At 38.2% G+C, this 18,524-nt stretch overlaps 1 protein-coding gene across 4 annotated transcripts in view; it reads right to left on the reverse strand.

The window, feature by feature from the left end:
* Positions 1-18,524, reverse strand: part of RUFY3 (RUN and FYVE domain containing 3) — an 85,931-nt gene that overhangs the window by 43,573 nt on the left and 23,834 nt on the right. For all 4 annotated transcript variants that reach the window (XM_011998150.1, XM_011998149.1, XM_011998152.1 and 1 more), the window contains 3 exons: positions 3,174-3,347; positions 2,179-2,296; positions 1,271-1,372 (listed from right to left, as the gene is read on the reverse strand). In XM_011998150.1, the coding sequence (XP_011853540.1) occupies positions 1,271-1,372; positions 2,179-2,296; positions 3,174-3,347 (394 nt within the window). The remainder of the gene's footprint in view (positions 1-1,270; positions 1,373-2,178; positions 2,297-3,173; positions 3,348-18,524) is intronic.

Genomic DNA, 18,524 nt, shown 5'->3' on the forward strand with positions numbered 1-18,524 from the left:
GCACCTGTAGTCCCAGCTACTCGGGAGGCTGTGGCAGGAGAATAGCTTGAATCCGGGAGGTGGAGGTTGCAGTGAGTGGAGATCCTGCCACTGCACTCCAGCCTGGTAACAGAGCGAGACTGTCTCAAAAAAAAAAAAAAAAGATATTAACAAATGACAAAATAGCACAAAAACAGTACATGAATGAGCTGCAAATTTACCGTTTCTCTCAAAAACTGATCACGTGCTATATTTGTTCTTTGATAGCCCCTGAAGGAAACTGAGTAGAACTGGAATGAACAAGGTTCTTTGACAGTTTATTGTCCCAAAAGCCTCACCTTATGAATTGGTCAGAAGCGGAATATGGCCGAATTCCAACATTCACACATTTCCAAATCTCAGCTAACTAAATGTCAGTTCCATGAATTTTCACAAAAACACATTTGTGTAATCACTATCCTGATCACTGGAATCCTAGAAATCAGTTCTTTCTCTCTTCCAATCTCTACCCACACTTCTCCAAGGTAACTATTATCCTGATTTCTATCACCATAGATTGATTTTACCTATTTTTGACCTTTATACAATGGAATCATATAATAAAGATGGATAAAATAAAATAATGCTGTTTTGCCTCTCCCAGTTGTATCTATGATCCATCTGGAAGATTTTGTGATATTTTATATATATATATTTTTTATAGACAGAGTCTCACTCTGTCGCCCAGGCTGAAGAGCAGTGGAACGCTCTTGGCTCACTGCAGCTTCTGCTTCCCGGGTCCAAGCGATTCTCGTGCCTCAGCCACCCAAGTAGCTGGGATTACAGGTGTGCACCACCACGCCCGGCTAATTTTTATATTTTTTTAGTAGACAGGGTTTCGCCATATAGGACTCCTGGCCTCAAGTGGTCTGCTCACCTTGGCCTCCCAAAGTGCTGGGATTACAGGTGTGAACCACTGCACCCATCCAATTTTGTGCTATATTTGAATTTAATGCTACATATCAAGTTCTTGTCTTATTGAGCCTGGGCACATGCTAAGGTGCCTTCTGTTTTCTGGAGGTAAGTCTTGGCCTGCCCTGGAAAAGACCAATATATACCACAGTGACAGACAGAACACACATAACATAAATCATCCATTTGGGAGTATATGTGTGTGAGGTATGAGAGAAAGTATCAGTGAAGCTATTATGAATCAACTGTTTCTGATCCACAAAAATGGTGAACTTACATGGTTTGACTTTATACGATGTAGAACATACCAAGGAAAGAAGAAAGTTCAAGGTGTTCATACCTGAGAAGTTCTTTCTTATTGATCAAAGCTTTCATATATTCTGAAAGTTTCTTTTGCATTAATGCCAAACGAAGCCAGGCTCTTCCTCTACCTACTGGTGTCCTACAAAAACACAGAAATCAAACAACTAAAAACACAAGCAACAGAAGCAAAGGCTACAGCAGAATCAGTTCACTTATTCTTGCTAATGGTGTTCCAGTGTAACAAGCACACTGAGGTGCTCCTTAGGACCTCTCCCAGCATATTCCTGGGTAAGGAATTTCTGTGTGTGGGCTAATGCGACCCAGGGGGGTGTTTGGGACAAATGCTTTCAAAAAGAATTACTGAATGTAACTACAATTTGAAGACTCAGCCTCTGGGAGACCCAACTAAAAATGTTCCATCAGATTAGTTATAGCAAATCCTTATAAATTCAGGTGGATTATATAAAAGTCCAAAGCATGAATGTGGACACAGGCAATCTAGGCCTCTATCTGATTAAAATTAAACCAGTCTCATTTGGGAAGGTGGTCACTGCTTCGTAGTTCTAAGGCAGGCTACAGTCACTAGCTCTTCAGGTTAATTTGACAGTTGTTTTAATCTTGACTCTCAAACCCACTGAATAGCTTTTTTCCCTAAGTCAAGTCCAGCATGCCATCCCCTTAGATACAATTTCTTGAGACACACTAAGTGATTCCCCCAAGTGCTTTAAAAAATAAGGAAATGTTTGGCATTTCAACAAAAAGACAACCTCTCTTAGATGAATAATTATCCCTCAAGAGCACAATTTTCTTAATATTCTGTATACCAATTCTCTCATATCAGCACCTATTCAGGACATCATGTATTTTGGATTGGAAGTCTTGCTCTTCAAGGGATAGTTAATAAGAATGCTGTTCCCGAGAAATGGAATTCAACCTTAGACTTACTTAAGTCCTGGAAGATCTTTAACACTTGCTGTTATCTCTGCGGCTTCTGGAACAAGCTTTTCTACCAGTTCTAGAGGTCCCCAGAAAGACTTATTTTGTCCAAGAAAAGTTTTTTTAGCTAAGGCAACAAAAATAAAACAGTATTTTAATATTCTTTACAACATAAGCATTCTCTCAATACACACACACACACACACACACACACACACACACACACACAAAACTTTTCAGGAAACCAATCCCAGGTTATAAGATGGTTTTAGATTCATTCATGCTTGTAGAATAGATAATATTTTGTGAAAATAAAAAATTTTCTACTTCCCAAGACTCAGCCCTTCTTCTTTCAAGAACAGTTTGTGGCCTAGCCATATAATATAATAAAATATTTTAACAATTTAGTGCCTAAAATTGTGTGGTATTAATGAAGAAAACAGCTCAATAGAAAAGAATATGTAATCCAGAAATAGGCTATGGAATATTGGGAAGTTGGTAAGCATAGGCACACAGATTTTAAAAAAACAACCAAACAAAAAATAACAGGAAAAGAATATTGAGAAGGCAGCAAGAAAGGAAACAGGGGTGAACAAGACCAGATACTGCCCTCAAAAACTTATAGTTAAGTGGAAAGAACACTGAACCAAGAGTCGGGAGACCTGAGTTCTAGCACCTACTCTGCCACAACTCAATGTGTGACCTTGACCAAGTCATGTCTCATTCTGGGCAGGCCTATTTCCACCTGTCAAACAATTACTGTACTGGATTTGATTACTTATAATGGCCTTTCCAACTGTAACATTTAATGATCTGTATTTTTAAAGCCCTATAAGTCTACTGAGTCAATCATAACCCTGCTCCTATACAGACTCCATTCCAATGGATCAATATTATTAATTCAAGCCTCTTATTCTTTGGCTCTACAAAGAATGCTTTCTTCTATAGTATGCATTGCTAGAAAACAGCTGCATGCATATTAGCATTTTGGGACGACGGCCTACCTTTCAAGCCATGTTTCAGACAGTGTTCCATCACCACAAAGAATTGCTGGAGAGGTGCATAGTCAGAGTCAAGAGTCCTCCCCAGGTTCAGAGCTGATTCAATCAAGCCCTTGATACTCAGCTTGGCCATGTTCATGAGGTTCATGCGTTCGTTAGCCATGAGATAATTAGGATCTGCAGTCAAAGGGGAAGAAGATGAAGCCTGGTTACTAGAAATAGCACATTTTAAAATTCAGTATTGTATTCTTCTCCACCATGTACTCACTGTGAAAAAAATGCTAGTTTCCTTTAAGAATAGCCTCAATGAAGCGGTAAAATGAACTATTTTATCAAATCTCAAGCCTTTAGTTGTCTTTTCTTTCTTTTTTTCTTTGAGACAGGGTCCTGCTCTGTCGCCCAAACTGGAATGCAGTGGCATGATCATAGCTTACTGTAGCCTCAATCTTCTGGGCTCAAGTAACCCTTCTGTCTCTGCCTCCCACATAGCTGGAACCATAGGCGCACACCACCACACCTGGCTAATTTTTGTATTTTCTGTAGAGACAGGGTCTCACTTTGTTGCCCAGGCTGGTCTTGAACTCTTGAGCTGAAGCGATATTCCCACCTCAACTTCTCAAACTGTTGGGATAATAGGCGTAAGCCACCGTGCCTGGCTGAGTAGTCTTTTAATATTCTCACCACGGCCTCTGCTATCACCCTAACCTGAGGGTGTCATAACTCCCTACTGTACTATCTTCACACTGCTCTCTCTGCTTCCATTCTTGCCTACCCCTCTCTTCTCTGCATAATTTGTGACGTGCTCTAAAAATAAAGTCCCAATGGAGGAAGAAAAGGGTAAAGGGCTTAAACAAACTTTGCATTATGGTATTTTATTATTCTTTAAACTATGCACTAGCATTATTAGTATAATGCAGTACTAGAACTTAATCAACTCCCACATTTTTAAGTCTTAGCACACAGTGTGTATGGCTCTCATCAACCAGACAGACAAACTATTTGGGGAAAGAGGCTAAGTGACACATTTTATTGTACTCATTACCTTCATTTATTGGTGCTTACACTGTGCCAGCACTGTGGGCTGCCTCTTACAATTATGATCTCCATCTCTCCTTACAACATGCTGTGAGACAGTCACCAATATAACAATTTTACAGGGAAGGAAAATGAGACTTAGAGAGTAAAGCTTCAACTGCTCTGCCCTGACTCACTGTATGACCTCGGGCAAGTCACCATCCCATTTTAGGTCACTCAAATAGTTGCAGCTGGTCCATGGGCACAGCCAGTCATCAATGACAGAGCCAGAGGCCAGACTCCTCCTGACCATTCTTTTATAGGATTATTTTACCTACTTACTCTCTCATCATATTTAGGTATTCTCCCTTCTTTCCGTTGCTAAAAAAGGCCCATAAGAGCTAGGTGGACCAAGGTGTAACAGTTTATAAGTGGCAGAATCTGGACCTGGATCTGACATAAAAGCTAACGCTCTCTTTACCTTATGCCATGTGTACCCTCCCAAATACCAAATACACCAAATTTGTACTGAAAACTAAAGAAGGCCTAGAGCTCTATGACATATTCCATTTCTTCTTAGGAAGACTAAAAATACTAATAAGGCCATGGTTTCATAATACAAATAAGTCACTTAACAAAAAACAGACTGTTTAATGCAAATTATCCCAAGCAATTTTCTTCATACAATGTTTTTATTTATATCTGCTTTCAAAGTTAAAAGAGCAGAGTCAAATGGTCAAATTCTAAATTAATCTTCTCATTCAGTTTAAGGACTTGTGGATTTGAAATTCCAACTATATAAATCTTGGTTTGTTGTCATGTTGTCTGAGGTTACTTTTGGAGAAACACTTTATGTGAGAGTCAGAATTGGTATACATTACCATTAATTCTTTCCTGCATAACAACAAATGTTTTAGGGTCATAGCTTAAATGTGGCTCTCTTTGTTTATGATAGATCAACTTGTCAAGGGTAGTATTCTCACAAAAGGACAGTAAAATACATGGAAAACTATGCCCTGACAGCCATGAAGAACAACTATCAGATAATTTCTATTTATTACCAGCATGTATGTACATTCTAGTGTTTCTGACCTCCTATAACTACTCGAAAAAAGGAATAGAGCAGGGGTGTGGGTATGAATGTGTGTAGAGGGCTACGAGCCTTCCCACCTAACATCTCCAGTAGATGGCAGGAGACTATGGTTGGTGCTAGATAACTGCCTGCCCATAATGTAACTCTGAGGCATTCACTCTGCCTCAAGCCTATAGACCATTAATTCAGGAACTTATAACAAGATTAAACAATGCTGCTAGTCAAAGTTTATAAGCTGATTCCAACATAGTGAGAACTAGTCATGTGGGGGAGAGACAGACTTGGGTTAAGTAAAAAATATCATATTGAGACATTTTTCCAGAAGTAGTGACAGATTTATACCAACCCATCTATATTTTCTCATGTTCTTCTTCTTATAATCTGCAGCAGAAATGTTTAAGACATCTGGCTGAGGTCTGGAGTGCATGAACTACAGACAGGTTAACTAGCGTCTATGGGAATTAAATTTCTGATACCATGGACTCCATTAGCAAGGCGCTATAATCTATTTAAACTAACTTACATCACACACAAACAACCCACCCATTCTTTAAAAAACACTACTTGGCACTGTTGACATTTTAAGCTAGATAATTCATTTTTACGGGGCTCTGTTCTGAAAACTGATTTTCACAGCAACCAAGTTGTGGGTAACACTAGATGTCAGTAGCACTGACAGCTGTTTTTGGTGGGTTAAGACAACCAAAAACATCTCCAGACACTGGCAAATAATCTTTGGGAGATTAAGTCAGGTCCTTCTACATTGAGAACTACTAATCTAAACAAATGAAAAGTCAAACAAAAATCTGTTATAGTAATTTGATGGTTAGATATAAGAGCTTAAAAGTAACAATTCACTCCAGTTAGAATGGCTATTACCAACAAGACAAAAAATAAAAAATGCTGGTGCGAATGCAGCAAAAAAGGAATTCTTATACACTGCTGGTGGGAATGTAAATTAGTATAGCCTTTATGGAAAACTATACGGCGGTTCCTCAAAAAACTAAAAATAGAACTACCATATGATTCAGCAATCCCAATACTGGATGTTTATCCAAAGGAAAGGAAATCAATATGACAAAGAGATATCTGCATTCCCATGTTTAATTCAGCACTATTCACAAGATATGAAATCAACCTAAGTGTCATCAACATGAATAAAGAAATGTGGTATACACACACACACACACACACACACAAAATTCAGCCATGAAAAGAATGAAATCCTATGATTCATGGCCACATGGATAAGCCTAAAGGACATTATGCTAAGTGAAATAAGTCAGGGACAGAAAGATAAATACCGCATGCTCTCATTCATATGTGGAAGCTAAAAAAGTTGAGCTCATAGAAGTAGAGAGTAGAATTGTGGTTTTTAGAAAATGAAAAGAGTATGGAGGAGGGGAAGATAGGGAGAGGTTGGTTAACAGATACAAAGCTACAACTAGATAAGATGAGTAAGTTCTAGTATTCTGTAGCATTGTATGGTGACTATAGTCAATAATTTTAAAAATATTTTCAAATAGCTAGAAGAGAGGATTTTGAATATTCCCAAAATAAACAAATGAGTGTTTGAGGTAAGAGATATGCTAATTACCTTGATTTGATCATTACATTGTATACATGAGCCAAAATATCAGTCTGTACCCCTAAATATGTACAATTATTACACATCAAAAATTTAAAAAAGAATTTATTGCTCATTGTTAATTAACACAAAAGCTAAAATGAGTATTATTTAATGCTTATTATTGACATTTTTGTGCTGAATAGTATACAAAAGTATGGCTATTGAGTCTTGCTATGTTGCTCAGACTGGTCTTGAACTCCTGGCCTCAAGCCATCCTCCTATGTTGGCCTCCCAAAGTGCTGGGATTAAAGGTATAAACCACCACACCTGGCCTACAAATAATGTTGGCTGCTAATAATGAATATTAAATCATTAACCTGATTTGTTACAGAATATTTTCTATTCAACATTACTTGTCTTAAATCCTATTCAAGTATAAAATGATTTTGCAAAACTAACCTATCCTGTTAAAAAGGGCTGCAATGACCTGACAGAGTATGGAGGGGCTTCTGAGGGCAGGTCAAGTTCTGTTTGTTGGTGGGTGTTTATTACGTGAGCATGTTGAGTGTGTAACGTTGTACTGAGCTGAATACTTATAATATAGGATTCTTTTCTGTGTATTCTGTACTTTTAACTATATAAAGTAAAAAAAGATTCTGTTATATTGTATAAGCCAGAAAGCCATTTTAAAACATGCACGACTTTCATGATATCATCAGTCAAGCTTTTCCTGTGAGTAAAATGATTTAAAATTTAAAAATGTTCACAACACTGACATTTAACACTATTATTCCAATAGAGAACTTTCATGCAATTATTTTGTCAATACATAATGAACATCTACTATGTGTTAGATATTGTGTTTAATGTTAGAAATAACAGAGGTAATAATAGACTTAGTCCCTGCCATCAAAGTGCTTACTATTTATCAAAGTTGGTTAATACAAACTTATAGAGAACAAATAGGGCAGTGTACAGCAAACACCTGAAATTTCAGGATAAACGTAATCATATTTAACAAAGATCAATTTTATTCCAGGACAAATAATTTTTTTTTTTAATTTTTAACTTTTCAGATGGAGTTTCACTCTTGTTGCCCAGGCTGAATGGCATGATCTTGGCTCACTGCAACCTCCTCTTCCAGGGTTCAAGCGATTCTTCTGCCTCAGCCTCCCAAGTATCTGGGATTACAGGCATGTGACACCATGCCTAGCTAATTTTGTATTTTTAGTAGAGACGGGGTCTCACCATATTGGTCAGGCTGGTCTTGAACTCCTGACCTCGAGTGATCCACCCGCCTCGGGCTCTCAAAGTGCTGGGGATTACAGGTGTGAGCCACTGCGTCTCGCCCAGGACAAATAATTTTAAATGTTCCATTTGTTTTGTTTTGATTTTTGAGGCAGGATCTTGCTCTGTCACCCAGGCTGGAGTGCAGTGGCACAATCACAGCTCACTATAGTCCCAACCTCCCAGGCTCAAGTGATTCTCCCACCTTGGCCTCCTAAGTAGCTGGGATAATAAACAGGTGTGTGCAACCATGCCCGGCTAATTTTTTTTTTTTTTTGTAGAGACAGGGTCTCCCTATGTTGCCCAGCTGGTCTCAAACTCCTAAGATCAAGTGATCCTCTCACCTCAGCCTACCAAAGTAATGAGATTACAGGCATGGGTCATCATGCCCAGCTAATTAAATTTTTTGTTGTTGTTGTTGTTAAATGACATAAACCTATTCTATGGAAATGTTAGTTTTCTATATTTCTTAAAACTAAGATAATTGATATGTCATTAGTTTAGGGTTCCAGGCAGGCTGTAAGCATAACACAATTTCCTCTGACATTGGGTACACTTCTGTGGAGAAGACTGAGAAGTAATTCAACTACACTGCAGTAAGAACTCCAACAAAGGCATATACAGGAGACCAGGGGAATATGCATAGGAGAAAGGTATCTGACCTGGCTCCCTATTTTTCCTTCAACTTTAGGGGCCAGGTGTGTTTCTATATCTATCTATTCTTAATGGCATCTCAGGTATCATATTTCTACTCAAAAATAAGAAAATTTACTTAAGTACCACTTTCTCTGGATTGAAATCTGTTAAAGGGGTTAGTCAAAAAAAATTTAACCAGCCAGGCGTGGTGGCTCACACCTGTAATCCCAGCACTTTGGGAGGCCGAGGCAGGTGAATTAACTGAAGTCAGGAGTTCGAGACCAGCCTGGCCAACACGGGGAAGCCCCATCTCTACTAAAAATACAAAAGTTAGCTGGGTGTAGTGCTGGGCACCTGTAATCCCAGCTACTCAGGAGGCTGAGGCAGAAGAATCACTTGAACACGGCAGGCAGAGACTGCAGTGAGCCAAGATTGTGCCACTGCACTCCAGCCTGGGCGACAAGAGCAAAACTCTGTCTCGGAAAAAAAAAAAAAAAAAAAAATTAACCATAAATTTACTTGTCCTCATTGCTACCTTTTCTTGGTAACAGTATAATCAATGATGAACTTCACTGAATTAGGACTTGTCATCAGAAAGGATTAATATACTAATCTATGGAGTCAATTAAACTATTATATGACTTCAGGCAAGAAATCTCACCTCTTTGAAGCCTCAATTTCCTCATCAGTAAAATGAGAGGGTTGGGCTTGTTCAGTTTTTTCCCTTGGAAACCATGCACATTCATATCAGTCATAATGACATATAGAGCACTGATTCTCAAAGGGAGAGACATATTAATATACCTGGAACCACAGAAATGACATGTTCTGTTTGGAAAACCCCACAAATGACTGATACCAAATGAACTAGATCCTTTCTACTCTCTGGTCTCGGAATATCAACACTGGCATCACCATGAAAGCTTTTAGACATGGGAAGCTGTAGAGGTTTTGCACTTTTACTAGATCCCCAGGCAATCTGTATGTGCATTAAAGTTTGAGAAGCATTGACCTAGATCACTCTCCTAGCTAGCATATTATAATGCCATGATTTCACAGTTGGCTTCATCAAGGGCAACTAACATACATGTATATAAGTAGAAAGCCCTAGGAGGAAGGAAATAATAAAGATTAGATCAGAAAAAAATTAAACAGCAAAAACAACTACTGAGAAAAATCAATAAAATCCAAGGTTGGTTCTTTGACAAGATAACAATATTGACATTTAGCTAGGCTGATCAGTAGAAAAGAGAGAGGATTCAAATTACCAAAATCGGGAATGAAAGAGGGGACAGTAGTATTGACATTACAGAAACAAGGATTATAAGGGAATACTATGGACAACTGTATGCCAGCATACTAAATAATCTGGACAAAACGGACAATTTCTTAGAAAGACACAAACTACCAAAACTGACATAAGAAATAGGAAATCTGAAGAGACCTACAACAAGTAAAGATCCTGAATTAGTAATAAAAAAAAAAAAAAAATAGCACACAGAGGAGGCCAGAACCAGAGCCTCATTGTTAAAATCTACCAATCATTTAAGGAATTGACACCAATCCTTGACAGACTATTCCAAAAATAAGAAGAGAGAACTTCCCAACTGATTCTATTACAGTAATATTACCTTGAGACCAAATCAGATAAAGATATCATAAGAAAACTATAGATCAATACTCCGTATGAATACAGACACAAAAATCCTAAACAAAATACTGGCAAATCAAATCCAGCAACATATAAAAAGGATTATATAACTGGACCAAGTGGGATTAATCACAGAATGCAAGGTCGGTCCAACACACAAAACTCAATCAATGTAATACACCAAATTAACAGAGTAAAGAAAGACATCACATGGTCATTTCATTAGAAACAGACAAAGCACTTGACAAATTCCAATAGCCAATATAACAAAAATGTTAATGATATAAACATTCAACAAACTAGGAAGAGAACTTCCTTAGGTTGACAAAGGGCATCTACAAAAAACTCACAGCTAACAAACTTGATGGCAAAAGACTGGATGGTAAAAGACTGAAGGTTTTCTCAAAGATCAGGAAGACAAGGATGTCCACTTTTGCTACTTCTAACCAAATTGTATAGGAGGGTCTTGCTAGGGCAAATAGGCAAGAAAAGGAAATGAAAGGCATCCAGTTTGAAAAGGAAGAAGTCAAACTATATTTGCAGATGACATGATCTTATATATAAAAAATCCTAAGGAATCTACACACACACAACGTATGTAAATAAAATCAGTTTGGCAAGGTTGTAAGGTACAAGATCAACACACAAAAATTAATTACATTTGTATACATTAGCAACAAACAATTCAAAAAAGAAATTTAAAAACAATTCCATTTATAATAGCACCAGAAAAATATTTACCAATAAACGTAACAAAAGAAGTGTAAGACTTGTACATGGAAAACTACAAAACTTTGCTGAAAGACATTTTAAAAGATCAGGCTGGGCGCAGTGGCTCACTTCTGTAATCCCCGCACTTTGGGAGACTGAAGTGGGTGGATCACTTGAGGTCAGGAGTTCAAGACCAGCCTGGCCAACATGGTGAAACCCCATCTCTACTAAAATTACAAAAATTAATATTTGCAAAAAATGGTGGTAGGATAATTGGATATCCAAATGCAAAATAATTTTTTTTTAAAGCTCAAAATAGATCTGAGACCAAAGTGTAAGAGCTAAAACTATAAAGCTCTTAGAAGGAAACACAGGTCTAAATATTTTATAACCATAGACTAGGCAATGGTTTAGCAACAAAAGAAAAAACAGGTACAGTGGACTTCATCAAAAATAAAAACATTTGTGTTTCAAACGACATCATCAAGAAAGTGAAAAGACAACCCACAGAATGGCAGAAAATATTTGCAAATCAGATCCAATATCCAGAATGTATAAAGAATTATTATGATTTAACAACAGAAGAGAAATAATCCTAGTAAAAAAGAATGGGCAAAGGCTTGAAATATACATTTCTGCAGAGAAGAGAGACAAATGGCCAGAAAGCATATGAAAAGATGCTAATTAGAGAAATACAAATCAAAATTATGAGATACCTTTTCACATTCACTAGGATAACAATAATAATTATTATTCATTGAAGGAAATGGTATTAGCAAGAATGTGGAAAACTGGAAACTTTTGTGCATTGCTTGTAGGAGTGTAAAACTGTCCAGCTGCTTTGGCAGTCTGGCAGTTCTCTAAAAAATTAAACATATGAGTTATTTGACCCAGCAATTCAACATTTTCAATATGAAAACATGTCCACACATCATAAAAATGCCAACAATAGAGACTGGAGACTACTAGAGGGAGGTGGGAGGGAACCAGAAAAGCTAATTGTTGGGTACTATGCTCACTACCTGGGTGACAGGATGAATCATACCCCAAATCTCAGCATCACACAATATACCCATGTAACAAACCTGCACATGTAGCCCCTGAAGCGAAAAAAAAGCTGAAATTATTTTAAAAATATATCCACACAAAATGTACACATTAATGTTCACAGTAGTAGTATTCATAATTTGCCCCAAAGTGAAACAAGCCAAACGTCCACCAACCAATAGACAAAATAAGATATGCCCATACAATAAAATATTATTAATCCATAAAAAGAAATGAAGTTATGATACATGCTACAACATGGATAACCCTTGAAAACATATGCTAAGTGAAAGAAGTCTGACACAAAAGGCCACATATTTTATGATTTTGTCTATATAAAATGCCCAGAATAGGCAAATCTAGAGAGAGAGACATATGTAAATACTTGAAGAAGCCCTTCAAAAAAAAAATCTGCAGAGACAGAAAATAGACTAGTGGCTGCCAGTGGCTGGGAGGAGGAAGAATAGAGAGTGGTTATTAATGGGTATAGAGTTTCTTTTTAGAAAAGGTGTTGAAAATATTCTCAGATTAGGGAGTGGTGATGGATGCACAACTTTTTGACTATACTAACCACCACTGAATTGTACACTTTAAAGTGATAACCTTTGTGGTATATGAACTGTACCTCAATAAGGCTATTATTAGAAAAAAAAAACTAAAGTTTTTAGATGTAATAATAATATATATCTTGTATGTATCTTGATTCAAATAAACCAACTAAAAAAAGACATATTTGAGACCATCAACAGATTTTGAAAATGGGCTGAGACACTATAAGACTTTGTTGTCAATTTTGTTAGTTGTGACACTGAAGGATTTACAGGTGCTGAGATGTAATGTTTGGAGTTTGCTTTAAAATGCTCCAGAAACAAACATGGAGGTATTAAATAAGAATGGCAATAATTACTGAAGCTGGTGATGGAGATATGTGAGCTCATTAAGCTATTCTTTTTACGTACTATAAAAAGTTGTGTAATTAAGCTGGGCGTGGTGGTATGCACCCATAGTCCTAGCTACTCGGGGCTGAGGTAAGGCAGGAAGAGTTCAAAGCTATAGTGAGCTATGAGAGCTATGATCATGCTACTGTACTCCGGCCTGGGCAACAGAGTTGAGACTCTGTCTCTAAAAAAAAAAAGTTCCACAATTAAACAAGTAAAAAATTTAAAGTAAAAGTAAAATTCTGGCTGGGCACGGTGGCTGACTCCTGTAATCCCAGCACTTTGGGAGGCTGAGGCTGGCAGATGGATAGCTTGACTACAGGAGTCAAGACCAGCCTGGGCAACAAGGTGAGACCCTCTCTCCATAAAACACAGAAAAAATTAGCTGGGTGTGGTGGTACACACCTGTGGTCTCAGTTCCTTGGGAGGCTAAGGTGGGAGGATGGCTTGAGCCTGGGAAGTGGGTGCTGCAGTGAGCTGTGCCACCACATTCTAGCCTGGGCAACAGAGTGAGATCCTGTCTCAAAAAAAAAAAAAAAGAAAAAAACAAGAAAAGAAAAAAGACATTCTGCTTTCTCTTGCTCCAGGTCAAGGTTTAGCTGCTGGCCTCCTGTAAGAAACTAGTGTAGTTTCTTCTACCTGTGTATATAAACAACAACAACAAAAAAAACCCTTTTGATGGGCTTTAGCATTGAAATGAGTTAGCTTATTTAACCAAAACCATTCTTTTTATATAGTCTTACTCATTCTTGGTTAGGTGTACATTTCTCTAATCTTTAATAGATTAAAAAAAAATATTAGCTTGCACAAGAGCTCCCTAGGAAACACACTGATTTCTTCTTCACTGGGCTCCCATATCATAATATAACAATTTTAGTTTTGGAAAGTTTCCCAGACTTCTTCAGTTTCCTTTACTTGAGCATTCCATGCTGCAGAAGAATACCTAGATTTCTGGAAACATTTAGAAGTTAGGACAACAGTTAACCTTCTTTGTTTTGATACAACATAAGAAATTTAGGTGGTAAATACAACCCAAGAGTTCCTTGCTTTGCTCAATTTATTGCATAAAAATAATTTAAATGTTTTGGGCTTTACCTAGTATCAAAAAAAAAAAAAAAAGAAAAAGAAAAAGAAACAATTTAAATGGATGTGAGAGGGTCATGATACAATCTCGCAGTTAGATCTATGATCTAGAAGGGTTAGATCTGTCTGTCTCACATTCCCTGAGTGATGTTGGGGGAAATTCTCATTCTTCCGTTTCATCTGTAAAATGCTGGGGCAGACAATCCTCCTTCCACCTCTTGTGTGCCTATATTTCTTTACTGGGTTATATCAAGACTATAAGGCCCTGACCACTCTTTCCTGGGTCATTTATGGAGCTGATAATGAGAGAGGAGGCTTTCCTACTGCTTCCTATAAAAACAATGGGTTCTCCCAACTTGGCCTTCTTCATCTGCAACACAAACCTACCACGTGTGAGCATGTCACTGAGTCATACAGTGTCACCCAATGGGACTCTGGTCCAAGAGGAACTGGCACAGATACGCAGATGCTTAGGCTGCTTGCATTGTCATAAGTAATAAAGTCCTTTGCCTCTGACCTAGGAGTCTTGTATTTTTTGCCAGTATCCAAGAAACAGTAAGAGGCTTTATTAGTTTGCTAAAGCACGTAAACCTCAGATCTGACAAAAACCATGAATAATCACTGTCCTTAGTTTAACTCCCTGGAATACTGTACATTTGTACTCCAAATGAGATAACATCAAAAGTAATATGAATAAAAGCATGATAAATCTCAATATACTGCAGTACTTGAGGTAGATCCTAAATGTTGTGGTATCACAGAACACGCGAAGGACAGTATTCCAAGTGGTTGGAATGGGTGTGCGAGGTCAGGTGGAGAAAATGAGAGTGGAATGGGGAGTTTTCACTGGGGAGAACTGGAAAACACAGGTAGGGTAGAGTCAGATAAAGAGGTCTCTGAAACTAGACTTGGATATTAATGAAGGAAGCAATGGGAACCACTGTAGTTTTGAGCAGGGAATCAGCGTAACTAAAATTCTGTTTGGGGATGATTAATCTGAGAAGATTATGCAAAATGAATTTGAGGGAAGAGAATCAAAATGATCTGCCATGAAGAATTGTAGTGATTCAAGTTTAGACAGTCATTAGAAGAGAGAAAGGAAATGAAGGGGTCAAGAATAACACCAAGGTTTTTGCCCTGACAGACTGAAACAGTGTGCTATAAAGGGAAATGACAAAGGTGAGTAACTGTTATGGAGGTAAAGGGCAAAGTAAACTTGGTTTTGGATATCATAAAGGATATTTATGTGGAAAGATTTTCAACATATCATTTTTAAAGACAAGGTCTCACTGTGTTGCCCAGGCTGGACTTGGACTCATGGGCTCAAGCAATCCTCCCACCTCAACCTCCTGAATAGATGGGTCTACAGGAATGCAACCACCATGCCCAGCTTTCAAGATATTTTTGATCACATAGTTGTAAACGCAAATGGAAGTTTGGAGTTAGAGAGTCATCAGCATAGGACAATAATAACAATTAAGAGAAAAGATGCTTTCACAAGGAGATGTTTTAAAGAGAAATAGAAGTATGCAAGGTTACTAGCCCAGCCTTTAAAGTATGCCCACAATTATAGGCTGGAAACAGAGCCAAAACAGTCCTTTCAGGAATTTTTTTTTTTTTTTCCCCACACACCTAGATAGTGGCTAGAGTACAAATGGATATATACCAGAGAGGCAGCACAGGATACTGGAGTGTCTTTCAAACAAAGGTCACAACCCTTTAGTGGGTCACAAAATCAATTTTATGTCTTATATAGTAAGGTTATGTATTGTTTCAGGAAACTTTTAAGATACATACAAATAAATGATGTGTGTACTGAGTTCTGGATGAAGATGTATTTTTACAGTGGTTCTTGTGTCAAATAAGTTTAAAGAACTTTGGTGTAGTGGTTAACAGCACAAGCTCTAAAGCTGGCCTGTGGGAGTTTGAACTCTATTCAAACTCTTCCCTAGCTGGGTGACCTTGGGAAAAGTTTTTTCTCTTGTTGCATTTTCTGTTTTGAGATAATTGAGGAATCACATGAAATTGTAAGAAATAATATAGAGAGATACTATGTACTTTTGACCTAGTTCTCCCAAGGGTATCTTGCAAAACTGTAGTACATTATCACAACCAGGATACTGATGTTGAATTACAGTCAAGACACAGAACATTTCCATCACGACAAGGATCCCCCATATTGATATATATGCCCACATTTTACAGCCATGCCCACATCCCTCCTTGCCCTTACCCCATCCTCAATCCATGCCAACCACTAATCTGTTCATTTCTATAGTTTTATCTCTTCAAGAATGTTATGTAAATAGAATCATATAGTACGTAACCATTAAAATTGACTTTTTGTTACTCAGCATAATTCTCTGAAGAATCATTCAGGTTGTTGCACGTATCAATGGTCTGTTCCTTTTTACAACTGAGTAGTATTCCACTGGGAAACTTTCTTAACCTCTGTATGCGTTACTTTCTTTATCTATAAAATGGTGACAGGGTTCTGAAGGGTAAACAAGTTCTTATATGTAAACATTTAGAAGTGCTTGGAATATACTAAGGAAAAAAGTTGTTAGGTACTGCAATTATTATGGTCTTCCATATATACATAACTTTTTTTTTTTTTTTTTTTTTTGAGACAGTCTTGCTCAGTCACCCAGGCTGGAGTGCACTGCTGCAATCTCAGCTCACTGCAACCTCCACCTCACAGCTTCAAGTGATTTACTTGCCTCAGCCTCCTGAGTAGCTGGGACTACAGGCATGTGCCACCACCCCTGCTAATTTTTTCTTTTTCTTTTTGTTTTTTTTTTTAGGAGTCTTGCTCTGTCGCCCAGGCTTGAGTGCAGGGGCATGATCTTGACTCATGGCAACCTCTGCCGCCCTGGCTCAAACGATTCTCATGCCTCAGCCTCCCAGGATCTGCGATTACAGGAGCCTGCCACCATGCCTGGCTAATTTTTTGTATTTTTAGTAGAGACGGAGTTTCACCATGTTGCTCAGGCTGGCCTTGAACTTCTGGCATCAGGTGATCTGCCCACCGTGGCATCCCAAAGTGCTAGGATTATGGGCATGAGCCACCACGCCCCACCAATTTTGTTGTTGTTGTTTGAGAGGGAGTCTCACTCTATTGCCCAGGCTGGAGTGCAGTGGCACGACCTCAGCTCACTGCCAACTCTGCCTCCCAGTTTCAAGCAATTCTCCTGCCTCAGTAATTTTTTGTATTTTTAGTAGAGATGGGTTTTGTCATGTTGGCAAGGCTAGTCTCGAATTCCTGAGTTCCAGTAATCTACCTGCCTCGGTCCCCCAAAGTACTGGGATTATAGAAGTGAACCACCACTCCAAGCCATTATTAACACTTTTATTTAACTTAATAAGCTTACTGAATGATGATGTGGCACAGTGCTAGAAGCTAATAAAATCTCTTAAGATATGTTTCTTCTGTTTTTCAACATGCATCAAGTCTTAACACCCTCTGCCCCCAAATGTTAAGGAACCAGTATGCAATTTTGGTAGGTAAAATTTTACACAGGTATATTATTGCCTAAATTCAAGTACTGTCCTGACCATTTTAATCCTCAGAGTGACGGGCAGTAATCCGGGCAACTGCAAATTTACAAAATCTGTTCAAAAGGCTTGTAATGAGTACAGACAGGAATTCGATATTTATTGAAAAATGAAAGGTAATAAGCTATGTGCCTTTTATTATTTAATTTAATGTTCATAATTTCCCTAGTGAGTTTCAAAACATTTTAGACACAAATTACTAGCATATAAGGAAAGGAGATGCAATATAATAGGTGTTGTACATAATACAATTCTACCCTAAGAAGACACTTCATATTCTAGTAGATGTAAGTTACAAACACATAGAATATGAAACTAATCATCACTGTAAAAAATAGTTCAGGTCGGGCGTGGTGGCTTACACTTGTAATCCCAGCACTTTGGGAGGCCAAGGCTGGTGGACCACGAGGTCAGGAGATTGAGACCATCCTGGCAAACACAGTGAAACTCCATCTCTACTAAAAATGCAAAAATTAGCCAGGCATGGCGGTATGCACCTGTAGTACCAGCTACTCAGGAGGCTGAGGCAGAAGAATCACTTGAAACCGGGAGGTGGAGGCTGCAGTGAGCCGAGATTGCACCACTGCACTCCAGCCTGGGCGACAGAGCACCATTACAAAAAAAAAAAAAAAAAAAAAAAAATTCCAAAGGGCTGGGCGCAGTGGCTCATGCCTGTAATCCCAGCACTTTGGGAGCCTGAGGTGGGCACATCACCTGAGGCCAGGAATTCAAGACCAGCCTAACCAACATGGTGAGACCCTATCTCTAC

The sequence above is a fragment of the Mandrillus leucophaeus genome, unplaced genomic scaffold (genome assembly GCF_000951045.1).
Source record: "Mandrillus leucophaeus isolate KB7577 unplaced genomic scaffold, Mleu.le_1.0 Scaffold559, whole genome shotgun sequence".
In the NCBI taxonomy this organism is placed as follows: domain Eukaryota; kingdom Metazoa; phylum Chordata; class Mammalia; order Primates; family Cercopithecidae; genus Mandrillus; species Mandrillus leucophaeus.